Source organism: Candidozyma duobushaemuli, assembly GCF_002926085.2.
Source record: "Candidozyma duobushaemuli strain B09383 chromosome Unknown B_B09383, whole genome shotgun sequence".
Lineage (NCBI taxonomy): Eukaryota > Fungi > Ascomycota > Pichiomycetes > Serinales > Metschnikowiaceae > Candidozyma > Candidozyma duobushaemuli.
The window spans coordinates 2014523-2026942 of NW_020289895.1; the positions used below are offsets into that span (position 1 = coordinate 2014523).

Consider the following 12420-nt stretch of genomic DNA (forward strand, 5'->3'; position numbering starts at 1 on the left):
TTTCAATCCTCCATCCTTCCGTTCCATGGCTCCCCGCAAACTCCCTCCTGGAATCTCTCATTTGCAGCCATTGGACAGATCTGCAAGATATGCACCGAACCGCAAGGCTCCCAAAAATCACAAACCGTCTCAATTGCAAAGATGCCATCCAAAAAAGTCTATTTAAACAAAACCCTAACCCCTAAACAACTACCCTGCCAAATTCACCCACAAATCAATTGGGGTACCCGAGTTGCTGGGCACACCCGTGCACCACTATCACCAGCACATCAGCACCGATACGATACCACCTCATCCAGAACCACCATGGGAGACTCGTTTTCACTTCTGAAGATCAACCCCAAGCTCTTGCGGCGGATATGTATGTACCAATGCTTTTAAGCAAATTCAAATTATTCTAACATCCAGACCGGGCTTGCAGACCCACCCTTACAGAACCCAATTTGGCTCTCAACCTTGAGATCTGTGACTATGTGAATGCCAAACAAGGGTCATTGCCCCGTGAGGCGGCCATTGCCGTTGTGAAACTCATCAACCAGAGAGATCCACAAACATCCGAATTGGCCTTGGCTCTTTTGGACCATTTGGTGAAAAACTGTGGCTATCCTTTCCAGCTCCAGATCTCCAGAAAGGAGTTCTTGAACGAGTTGGTCAAGAAGTTTCCCGAAAGGCCCACCTTGCGCTACCTGCGTGTCCAGCGCCTCATCTTGGCTCAGATTGAGGAGTGGTACCAGACAATTTGTAAAACTTCCAAGTACAAGAGCGACTTTGGCTACATCAGGGATATGCACCGTTTGTTGGCCAACAAGGGCTACGTGTTCCCTGAGGTCAACGTGGAGGACGCAGCGGTGCTTAATCCAAGCGACACGCTCAAGTCCTTGGAGGAAATCGAGAAAGAGGAGGCCGTGGTTCACAGTGCCAAGTTGCAAGAATTGATCAGAAGAGGCAAGCCCCAGGATCTCCAGGAGGCCAACCGCTTGATGAAGCTCATGGCTGGGTTCAAGGATAATTCGGAGGAGAACAAGAAGAAGGTCAACGACGACGTGGCTCGCTTGAAGCGCAAGACGGAGATTTTCGCTGAGATGCTCAATTCGGTGGAATCTGCCGGTGGAGGCGTCACCGACGACAACGAGACGCTTTCAGAGCTCTACGGGCAGATCAAGTCGTCGCACTCGGTGGTGACCAAGATCGTCGAGGAGGAGAACGACGACGAGTCCTATGTTCTGGAGCTTTTGGGCCTCAACGACTTCATCAACCAGTTGTTGCTGAAGTACCAGTATTTGAAGACAGGTGATGCTGCTCAGGCCGCAGAAATCAAGGTCAGCGGTGGCGCCTCGGGCGCTGCAGCCGCCAAGGAGTTGAACTTGATTGATTTTGATGATGACGAGCCTATCAGTGGCGATTCCACAGGCAAGGACCAGCAGGGCTACAACGACTTGCTCAGTGACTTGGGTAATTTGAACTTCGGTGGTGGTAGCACCAGCTCCTCCACCGCTGGCGGTGTCAACCCATTGGACCTCTACGGAGCCGGTGGTTCTATTTCTCTTGGAGGACCAGCTCCTGCCCAAACAGGTCCATCCCTGTCCAACTCAAGCGTTTTCCAGCAACAAGCTGCTCCCTCCACGCCATCTGCACCATCTGCACCTGCCACAAAGTCTGCTTTCGACTTTGATCTCCTCTCAGACTTCAAACTGCCTTCCCCAGAACTTCAAAGCAACAACAACACTTTCAACTCGGCTAGAGCTTCCCAGGTGCAGACATCTGGCAAGCAGAATGCTCAGAACATCATCGAAACCGACGGTCTCAAGATCGAGGCCGAACCTCACAGAGATTCTTCCCCTACCTTGTACAAGGCTCGTTTGTATATGAGCAACACCCTGGACGTGACCAAGCTGGGTGTTTTACTTTCTATTGCTGTGCCTAAGGGCTGCAAGTTGGATTTGAAACCACAAAGCGGTAATCTCATCTACGGCCACACTACAAGACACATCACCCAAGACGTCACAATAGAGAACCCTACGAATAAGACGTTGAAGGTGAAATGGAAGCTCACATACACCGCTGCTTCTAGCAATCATGAGCAGACGGGTGTGACTGTGTTGAGCGAATAATTAGAATGTTGACTAAAAAGATAATGAACGGGCTTACTGTTGCAGATTCTGATGGTCTCGACGTTGGCATATCATATTGTAGAACTAAAAACTGTGAGGGCCGTGCCCTGCTTGATTATTCAAAATTGGTGAATTCTCGTTTCGTTGACCTGTTTCCATCCTCAGGTCTCCCTCCGGCGTTGCAGCAAAAAGTTTCATGCTAAGCAAGCCGTTATTTCACTTTTCTTCCTTGAGGCACATCTAAAATTTGGGCTTTTCTGGACACACCTTATCTTCTCGTAAATTCGTCATTTCGTGGCTTTGGTAAAGCCTCGGCAGCCGCAGACGGCTGAGCCTCCAAGTTGGTTTTCCGCACTCATGGCTTGACGAAAACATCGTCAATGACCAATACGGCACCATCGTCGGCATGGTAAACAGCCAAGACATCAACCCACTTATCTCCCAGCTTCACTCTGAAAGCATCAGTGGCAGCGTCGTGGCGAATGACCACCTTCTGGCCGCTCAACGAATGAAGACTGACCTCGCTGTCGATCTCTTCAAAATCGCCCTCGAACTTGACCAAGTGGGCCTTGACGAAATCATTGATGTTCTTCTCGGCGTCCTCTTCATTCTCAGGGTCTCTTGGGAATTCCCATGGCTTGTGGCCGTTCAACTTGTTGGCCAAAGCGTGGTCAGTAGGAGCGATGATCACGGCAAATGGGGCCTTGTGCAACTGATCCAAGAGCGACTCCAGGTCTCTCAAGTAGCCAGCAATGACAGAGACGTCCCTGACTTGCGTAAGCACATTCTCCACCAAAGGACCCAGGAAGGTGATGACATTCTGGGAGCGCTTTTCATGGTTCTTCAGCTCAAAGAACAGACGGGCGTCTCTCTTATTGTTCTCCGCAGACTCCTGTGCTTCTTGGAGGAGATGCTCCAAATGAGCCAAGTTGAAGGTGTTCTTTCTCTTCTCGTTTTGATGGTCTTCTTTGTAAGCTGCAAAAAGCTCCTCTAAAGCAGCAACATTCTTCCTCTTTTCATTCTTATGGTCCTCCTTGTAAGCCTGGAAGAGCTCTTCCAAAGCAGCAACATTCTTTCTCTTTTCAGTCTTATGGTCTTCTGCGTAAGCGTGGCGAAGGTCGTCCAAACCAGCGACATTCTTTCTCTTTTCGTTTTGGTGATCTTCGTCATAAGCCTGTTGGAGGTCTTCTAAGGAGGCGACATTTTTTCTCTTTTCATTGTGGTGGTCATTCTCATAATCCTGGAGAAGTTCATCTAAAGCAGCGACATTCTTGGGTTCACGCTTTTCAGCGGCTGCATGAACAGATAGCACTGAAGCGCCAAAAACGGCAAATGTGGAAAGCTTCATGAGAGTAAAAAGTGTTGATAACCCGTCAGGAGGGATTTCGTAGTATATATTGCTGTTGTGTGCAGGTCGCCAAGGGGGAGTAGGGACGGTTTTTCTGGATCGGTCTGGAAGGTGGGTAAGAAATTTAGAAGGGTGATTGTTTTTGGGGTCATTTGATCTTTGTTGGTCTGTTTGTGAATTTCTTGGTGAAGAATTAGGGCAGTGGATGGTGAGATAGCCTTGATTGAGACAGGAAAAGGAGAGAACAAGAATTGAAATAGTATAGAAGATCAGCGGCGATTCAGATCATTTCTTGGATTTTATAAACGTATGATATTTTCCACTATGAATTGTCACCGGTCGAGGAGTGTACTTACAGAATTTGTAACCTGAGTGTTTCATGGCGAAACAGGTAGGTTATAGAAGCAACAAGATCAAGGGAAACGCCCAACTGTTTCGATCTCTACTGATTTAACTCTCTGTCATTGTCTCATAAACTGGATATGTAACCAAGCACGTCCATGTGCTTTACATCTCATATCTTCTGTGAATGTCCTACTAATGTCCCAGGACCACACTCATTTGCTCACTGAGAAACCACGAACCTTCAATCGCCTTCCTGTGGAGAGAAGGCTGTCCGTTTTTTGAATTGACATCATAAGCTCTCTTTGAAACATCGATATGGTCAGAACCAATTGTTTTCAAATGACGGCGAATGAGCTCTTTTGGATCTTCTATGCGATAATCTATGTCCAGCATAAGATCGAATTCTTCAAAAGTGAACCCATTGAGTTCCTGCGAAAACTCATACGCCTCGTCCTCGCCTTCTATATCCAATATCTTCAAGACCACTGCCCAGTGACAGAACCACCGTTCAAGATCGTCAAGCTTGTATTTGCAAAAGTCCTGATGAAACTTCCTGAAACAGTCCATCGGCTTGAGGGCACGATCGCAATACTCCGTGTTGTAAGCCATGCAAACACCGTAGCCGAGCGTGCTGTAGATGACCGAGCTGGCCAAATCGTAGATTTTTACTTTTTGTTCTTCGCTAGCAAACAAAGAGTGCAATACGTCGTTGCCATTGATATACTCCACAACATAATTAGCAACATTCTCGCCATACTGGGTTCTTAGTTGACCGATAAAATGGAAAAGCCAGAGTAAATATTCATCCTTGCCGCCAAGGACGAAAGGTATGGTGAACTTTTCAAGATATCCTGGGACGACGTTGAGGAACGGTTCACCAAATGGGTTGACGCTGCCGACATCTTTTCTGAATTGGTTTGAGAAGGTATCCTCAAACATTGATCTTTGAGGGAAGGATGTCAGGGTCAATTGGTCCTTATATATATGCCTATTTTCTCGTGCAATATGGCTCTGCATGATGCATAAGGGTCCAGCTGAAAGTCAGCCCGAATATGTTCTTGGTCGCTTGTTACAAAATCCATAGGCAATAGAGATGTTTCACAATGAGTATATCTACTGTCTGAGACTCTCAATACCAATTTCTAGATAGTACATCTACTATGAGTACACCATAGATAGTACGGAAACTATGCGTCTCAATTGAGTGGAAATACTCTCAAAAGATTATAAGCCTTCTTAAACAAGTACCCCTGATTAGACTTTATGAGTATGCGGGGGAATCGTTGAATGGATGTAGCCACCCTGGGGTGCATAATTAGAAACTATGCGCATCGTCTAGTTTCGACGCTGCATAATCTGAAACCACCCGAAACAGCACCGATGAAGGCAATTGGCGCCGTGGAGCACAGATTTTTAGTTTAGGGTTGCTTAAAAGCAATTGGGTTCTGTGATCTGCGAATCTTCCTACTGACCTCAAAAACTGCCTCTCCAAAATGCCCATCATGAATCCTTCCCACTGTAAGAAGTCTTCTTTCTGGATTCAATCAATTCTCGAGGGAAGTTTCAGTATAATACGTGTTGGAAAATCACTTTCATCAAAAGCCTCTTTTACCTTGATACTGCTGATAAGTGGAGCACATGGTGATGAGTAGCAGACTCATCGAGATACTTACAGAGTAACAAAACCAAAGAAGCACGTTTCAGTCCCTCTCTTAAATGTTTCAATTGTTCATTTTCTCATACAATCGTATATACGGCTCTAATTGTCCATGTCTTCAAAGCCCTATTCTGGACCAACAGCCTCGCTCAATGGCTTGCTGAGGAACCAAGACAATTCAACGGCCTTCTGGTGAAGACGAGGCTCCCCATGCTTGCTAATGAATGCAGAAGCTCTGTCAGAAATATCAATAACGCCAGAATCAGTGCCCTGCAAGTAACGGCGAATGAGTCCTTTCTTATCGTACAAGCCAGAGGCCATGTTGTCGAAAAGCTCCAATTCCTCATCGGTGAAGCCATTGATTTCTCTGGAAAAGTTATACACCTCAATTTTGCCCTCGGCACGCAATTTCGTCATAATCACCGCCCAATTGCTAAACCATTCCTCGTCATCGGCAAGCTCATACTTGCAGAAGTTCTGGTGAAACTTTCTGAAACAGTCCAAGGGCCCGAGTTCAAAGTCACAGTATTTCTGGTTGTAGACCATGCAAGTGCCAAAGGCAAGGGTGATCCTGATCACAGATTTGGCCAAATTGCGGATCATGATCTGGTCTGCTAGGTCTACAGGCAACGACTCCAAAGTCGTTGCCATTGATGTATTCCATGATGTACCTGGCAACATCAGGGCCGTAATGGGTTCTAAGCAGGCCGGCAAGATGGAAAAGCCAAATCAAGTATTCATCCTTGTCGCAAAGAGCAAAGGGGATGGTGAAGTTACCGTTGAACTCAGGAACACCGTTGAGGAATGGTTCACCGATAGGTCCGACAGTGCCAATGTTTTTTCTGAATTGGATTCTTGAAGACATTGAGTTGTTGGAATAAAAAAGAAGGAAGATGTTGCGGCGGTGGAAGGATACTTGTATTAATGAGGTGCTTCGCCATCTCGGCTCTTCTTGCATCGAGCTTGGTAATTAACCAGCCAAGCCCAGCCGGTCTGTATAAGTTTACGTTCTGAAACTTAATCGACAGGAGATGTAACCCGGTTGTTCTCTGACGTTTATTGAGACTGTTTCTTGAATTTGGGTCAATATAGGCCTTGGACAATGTGTGTAAGCCTTAAAGCTACCTAGGTGCTATTGTTACAGTGTTCCGAAATCGGAGTAGCATCAAGGTGCTTCAAGATGCGTTCAATATGGTTATTTTTGGGGTAAGGGCTTCGGACATACTTTGAAACATGAATGGGAAACTTGAAACCGCCGCAGCTGTTCGGGAGCTGAAACCAACGCACCTCCACTTAGTGTTATCAAACCGCATAATCTGAAACACACCGAGAGCCAATATATTTCCAGGAAGGATTGTCACACTATGCTCGTAAAAACAGCATCATGTTACCTCCCATCGTAAACTTCTACACTCATCTTCATACTTTTCATATTTCTACAGACGATAACGCGATGGACTATATTAAAGCGTGTTCGTAACAACAAAGTTGGAAGTACCACGAAACGAAACATAAGCAGGCGAAAGAAGAACAAATATTAGGGGCTGCCAAAGCAGCAGGTTTTTTAATGTCACATCCACGCAGTAATAATCAATCCTCTAGCTCTTAGTACAGGACCACACCCACACCGGAGAAGGCCAAAACGAAGGTGACCAAAAGAACCAAGGAGGAGGAAACACCAGCAATGCCAGCAGCGCTGTTGCCGGAAGAAGAGGAGGAGCTGTTGGAACCGGAGCCGGAACCAGAACCAGAACCAGAACCACCAGAAGAGGTGGACTCACCTTTAGAGTTACCGCTCTTGGAAGAAGAAGAAGAAACGGTAGAAGAAGCACCTTGACAGTAGAACTTGTCACCTCTGACGTCACCCTTGGAGTTCAACTTGGTGAAGTCGTCACAAGACAAGTCACCGGTAGTGGAGAGGTTGAAACCACCAGAGATTCTGTTGATCTCTGGGAAAGTTCCATTGTCAAATTCACCGTCAATGTTGACAGAGCCGCCAATGGTCTCCAACTTAGGGAAGTAGGAGAAAGAGTTGAGCTTCTCGTTGTCAAGGATGTTCAAAGCACCGCCAACAGACTTCAACTTAGGGAAGTCGAATTCCTCCAAGTCATCGTTCTCATTGATAGAGAGAGACTTACCAATCTCAGTAAGCTGCTTGAACTCGAAGCTGTCGAAGCTGTTCTTGGAGATGGAGAGAGAACCGTTGATGGAGGTCAAGTTAGCGGTGGAAAGAGAAGAGATCTTCTCAAACACAACATCGTTGGCAGATTTCAAATCGTCCAAGACAACCTCGACCTTGTCGGCGTTGTAGTTAATCTGCAAAAGGTCAGTGACGGACTGCAAACCCGAGTCGATGGACTCAATGTCGGCGTTGTTGTTCACGTCGAAAACCTTCAACTTGTAGACGTTGATACCGTCAAGGGAGTGCAAACCAGTGTTGGAGATGGTGATGGACTCGGCAGAGGTGATACCGGAAGCCAAGCCGGTCTTCTCCAAAGCTGGCAAACCGTCAAAGGTCAAAGTACCGACGGTGGTCAACTGGGCCAAGTTGGCGGTACCCAAAAGAGTGGACTGGGACAAAGACAATTCACCAGAAACCAATTGCAAGTCTGGGGCGTTGAAGACGGTGGCCTTGGTACCGTTGATCTTCAAGTCACCGTAGAATTCACGGACACCGGTCAAGTCGAGCTGGTCGATGTTGGAACCGGAGATGAAAACGTCGCCGACGGCGGTGGCACAGGCCTGGACGGACAGGACCTGGCCATTTTCGGTGGCGGTGAAGTCATCGAAAGAACAGCCGCTGGAGACCGAAGGGGTAGCGGTGGTCAAAGTAGAGTCTGGCTGTTAGTAACAATTGCCTAAAGGGGCGTTTTTCTTGATTTCCTGCGCAGTCTGAACAAAGGTCCGCTGTTGGCGGTGTGTGTGTGCAGGGAGCGGAACCATTGTGTATCGGTGTTTTGGAGAAAAAATCTGTCGGGTTGGCGATCTGTATTTACCTGGCTCCCATAACGGAAGGCGGATCAATCAGCCGGAAAAAAAAAGCATCCGAGAAGATGCTGATTTGGCGCAGGGCGTCTGCGTGTGCGTGTGCGTCGCACCAAAACAAACGCATCAATTACGTCCGCATTAGGCAGGCGAGCACCCGGATCCACCGAGCGCCACATCCGCCCGGGCTGGGCGGTCGGAAACGGCGATTGATCTCGGATTTTAAACTGGGCTGAAGGAGTAGGCTGAAGGGCTCATGGGGGGCTATTTCGAATATACGATCTGGGGAATTAAGGATCACTGGTTTGATGGCACGAGGGCCTTTTCTTATGGTTTGGATTGGACTGGACTGGACGACCATCAGGAGACGAACAAGAAATCAAAAGGGGTAACATACTATTGGCGACGGCGAACCCGGAGAGGGCAGCCACAGCAAACAAGGACTTGAATTGCATAGCGAGGGACAAGCAGAAACACGGGTTGTAATCGAGAAAAAGAGTAGGCTAGAGTGAGGCGGGCATGGATCCTATTTATACTTGTGGGGCGAGTTCCGGGCAGGAGGGAGAAAAAGACTCAGCATGCAACTGCAGATGCAACTATGGAGAGCTCACGAGCGGATTGTGTGCGTATGCGGGAAGAGGGACCTCCGAGGGTAACAAATAAAAAAAAAAAAAAAAAGTGAGGAAGTGGCCACTTCCGAGGGCGGCTTGGGCGACAGCCCCGCTTACGCAGGTGGGCCCACTTCCGGGGTTCCTCTGCCACCAATTGATTAAGAGCAAAGCAAGAAATAAAAGGCATGGAAGGCATAAAGGAAGGAGTAAAGAATCGGGAAACAGAAGTTATGGAAAAAAGTAACCCTAAGCTCGCACCCGCCAAGGCGGTGTCTCAGACGACATGGCATAGACAGAGCCAGGGAGCAAGTGGAAGGTTGATTTTGTGATTCCAAGACCAACCTGGCGGCTATAGTCGAGCGATTAACGCAAACTGTGTCTAACCGAGGCCCTGGTTTTACACCTTTTGTATGGCTTTTTGGCAAGCTTTGTATGGCTTATTCAAAGCTAAAATGATAGCTCCATAGGGCAATGCGAAAGGACCCAAAACCCGAAATAAAGCCACAATATTATGGCTGCAAATAGAGCCACCCCAACAAGCCCCATAGATAAGGAAGGAGTTGAGGAGTGAAGAAGGAGAGCGGAAGTGAGCGGAAATCAGGGTCAAGGATAATGTTGAGATTGAGGTTATCCACATTTTTCAGCGTCTCATGCCCCACCACCTAAACCAGCCAGACCTATGAAACAAGACGAAACTTGATGAAACCTGATGAAACCCGATGAAGCCAAAGACTTTCCCCTTATCACCCGTAATCTTTTATTTTTTCAAAGCCATTTACCCCAGGTTCTCCCGGGCTGCGCCTTCATTCTTGTGTTTGCGCAAATGCCTCAATTTATCGACAGCCAGCCGCCCTGTCCTACAACTGCCGAGAAACCGCAACCAACAAAAAGGGCATTTGTCTGATCTGCGCCGCAACGGAGCTCCACTGGAACAGAAGATAAAAAAATATCCACGCCGAATTTCTCGATTTTGGGAAAGTCTGCGTTTTTGGGGAACTCTACGATTTCGGGCAAATGGCGGTTAAGGAGTTAGTTGCGTAATGTTTCCGGAAAAACGTCAGCTGACACACCCTTGCACCATGGAATAGTTGACTTTTATGGTTGTAAGGGTGCTTCAGTTTCCTGCTTATCTGCCCTCGGGCGAAAGTGACGCTGCCAATAACATATCCTGATTCGGCGACAGCGTCGTGCTAATGCAGCGGCCGAGCAGGGCTTCGGACTGTGTGCCGTACCGCCCACTACAACAATACCACTTCCGAGGGTATGCCTGTGTGCATTGTCCGTAATTATGCACTCTTCCATCACCCACTGTTCAAGGGCAACTTTTGCAGTGAATGACAACAAAAAAGGGTCCCTTTTTTTGATCCCTATGTAATTTTGCAATACTCTCCAAAGGCCCTTGTGGCGTGGCACCTTTTTTCCCTGCTTTTCTCGGCCAGCGTGCGTCCATCGGTAATTCTATTTTTAGAAGCAGCACCTGGGCGTCCCGATTGTTCTTTCCCTGACAACGGGTAAGAACGTTCCTCCCTCGCAACAATTGGATCCTCTTCTCTTTATTGTTTCAGAAGGTGTTTCAAGTTAATGGGGCGGTGCAGATTGCGTAGAATGACCTTCTGTGGTGCCAGTGACGGATCAGATGGTGAATTTACTAATTAGTGGGTATGCTTTAAGCCACGTGAGGTAATACCGAAGGGTATGTAGGATCAAAAGTGATTTAGATAGGATAGGGTTTATATGTAATAGGGTTTGAGGATGTTTCGTAAACGACTAAAAGTGTTTCAATGTGGTGATTTGAAAGTTTCTTGTGAGGCTTAACGACTTATGGAAGCATACCATAATGGCTGCAATTTATCGATTTTCTTCCAACTTCCACCCTCAACTCATACTTCAAAATCATTCCCTACCTCTGAATGCCCAGCATGGCACATTCTAGAACCTGTTGCCGTCCCCATACGTTGACGAATATGTAGAGCGCTAGACCGAGTCAACGAGCTAACTAATAAAGTACTCGCACAAACAATAACAAAAACGCTCAGCAAGCCGCTCGAAACGCATTCTGTTTTGCTTTCCTGACGATGCCTAAAACTGACACTTTCTTCATTGTCTAAAAATCGTACAATGAAGGAGGCTTCGAGCATGCTGCGTCGGACTTCCGTATATGGAGACCTCGCCAATAAGCTTTTTGGGCAAAACACTCACTCGTAAACGCCCTTCAGCCTCTCTGCGGGCCGCCGAAAAGGGAAAACATCAAAAGTTGTTTGCAGCCGTGGTGTGCTTTTTAGATTTAGATCGTTGGGAGTGGTTTCCAAAGGGCAGTGGTTTCTTTTTTATTTTATTTTTTTTTTTTTTTTTTTTTTTTTTTTTTTTTTTTTTTTTTTTTTTTTTTTTTTAATAGAATGTATTAGCAGGACACTTCTAACAGAGGATTCCCCTCCATTAGGAGCCAAAACTATATCGCTATAGAAACACAACCCACTAATAAAGCACCCAAATGTCTTCTCTTACCAGAAAGGAGCGACAGACTTCATCCTGAACTTCAGGCCCTGGTCCATCTACTGAAAGGCATTTGTTAGTGGTGTCTGTCTTGTACACTTCATCTACCCATTGGCAGAACTTGGCGTATGGCCTTCTTCATCTCCCGAATCAGAAAGATGGACAACTGTCCTCCTTCTGCTTCAGTTCGTTGTCGTTTGCCGTACATGAGTTTCACCACTTTAACAAACCAGTTCAATTTCCGTAGATTGTCAAAGGAGGTGTCCTTAGGGGCTAGCATCTCTCTAAGATTCATGTCATTTGTAAACCCCACTCTTTGCCACCAGAATCGTGACACTGCACACTCATTGTATATGTGTGAGAGCATTTCATTCGGCAGCTGTTGATTTAAACACAAGTAGCATTTTTCTTGTTCTGAGCTTTCTCTGTCATGGATTGACACATATGATCCGAAGTTGAAATGATGAATAGCTCCGAGGTCATTGGGTTTAAGCCGTTCTTCCTTATAAAGGCTTTTCCAAAATTTATCCCACCTTTTGATCGGTTGTGCTTCTGGACAAATTTGTCGAAACCTATTCGGCATGATTGGTGGCTTCTTCTGTTGATTCTTGCGGCTTAGGGATTTGAAAGTTTCAATTGTTCTTCTTCTGACTCCCTCGGATGCCCTGGAAGACTCAAAATAGCATCCACATCTTCTATCCTCATTCTAGAAGCTATAGTATAGTGATGAGTTTCTCTGGTTCCTCTCACCAACTGGTACCATGCTTGAATTCAGAATGGTAGTGGATACGGTAACCGTTGATGGTGGATACTTCTTTGATGATTGTCAATTGACTAGATAGATGAATTCTACATATTCAGCCTGGGTGC

General features: G+C 46.7%; 5 protein-coding genes across 5 annotated transcripts; 1 reads left to right on the forward strand and 4 right to left on the reverse strand. All coding sequences in view use genetic code 12, as the record gives it.

The window, feature by feature from the left end:
• Window positions 1–306: 306 nt before the first annotated feature.
• On the forward strand, window positions 307–2111 carry GGA2 (phosphatidylinositol 4-phosphate-binding protein; the record flags this gene model as incomplete). Its single annotated transcript, XM_025480853.1, has 2 exons — window positions 307–361; window positions 409–2111. The coding sequence occupies 2 exons, from the start codon at window positions 307–309 to the stop codon at window positions 2109–2111; spliced, it is 1758 nt and encodes a 585-aa protein (XP_025335153.1).
• Window positions 2112–2466: 355 nt separating this feature from the next.
• Window positions 2467–3459, reverse strand: CXQ87_002341 (uncharacterized protein; the record flags this gene model as incomplete). Its single annotated transcript, XM_025480854.1, has 1 exon — window positions 2467–3459. One exon carries the CDS (start codon window positions 3457–3459, stop codon window positions 2467–2469), a length of 993 nt encoding a protein of 330 aa, XP_025335154.1.
• Window positions 3460–3996: 537 nt separating this feature from the next.
• CXQ87_002342 (uncharacterized protein) lies at window positions 3997–4743 on the reverse strand (the record flags this gene model as incomplete). The annotated part of the gene is made up of 1 exon (XM_025480855.1): window positions 3997–4743. One exon carries the CDS (start codon window positions 4741–4743, stop codon window positions 3997–3999), a length of 747 nt encoding a protein of 248 aa, XP_025335155.1.
• An 844-nt stretch (window positions 4744–5587) lies between these two features.
• On the reverse strand, window positions 5588–6326 carry CXQ87_002343 (uncharacterized protein; the record flags this gene model as incomplete). Its single annotated transcript, XM_025480856.1, has 2 exons — window positions 5588–6067; window positions 6093–6326. 2 exons carry the CDS (start codon window positions 6324–6326, stop codon window positions 5588–5590), a joined length of 714 nt encoding a protein of 237 aa, XP_025335156.1.
• Window positions 6327–7066: 740 nt separating this feature from the next.
• Window positions 7067–8901, reverse strand: ECM33 (Ecm33p; the record flags this gene model as incomplete). The annotated part of the gene is made up of 2 exons (XM_025480857.1): window positions 7067–8298; window positions 8844–8901. 2 exons carry the CDS (start codon window positions 8899–8901, stop codon window positions 7067–7069), a joined length of 1290 nt encoding a protein of 429 aa, XP_025335157.1.
• Between the last annotated feature and the right edge of the window lie 3519 nt (window positions 8902–12420).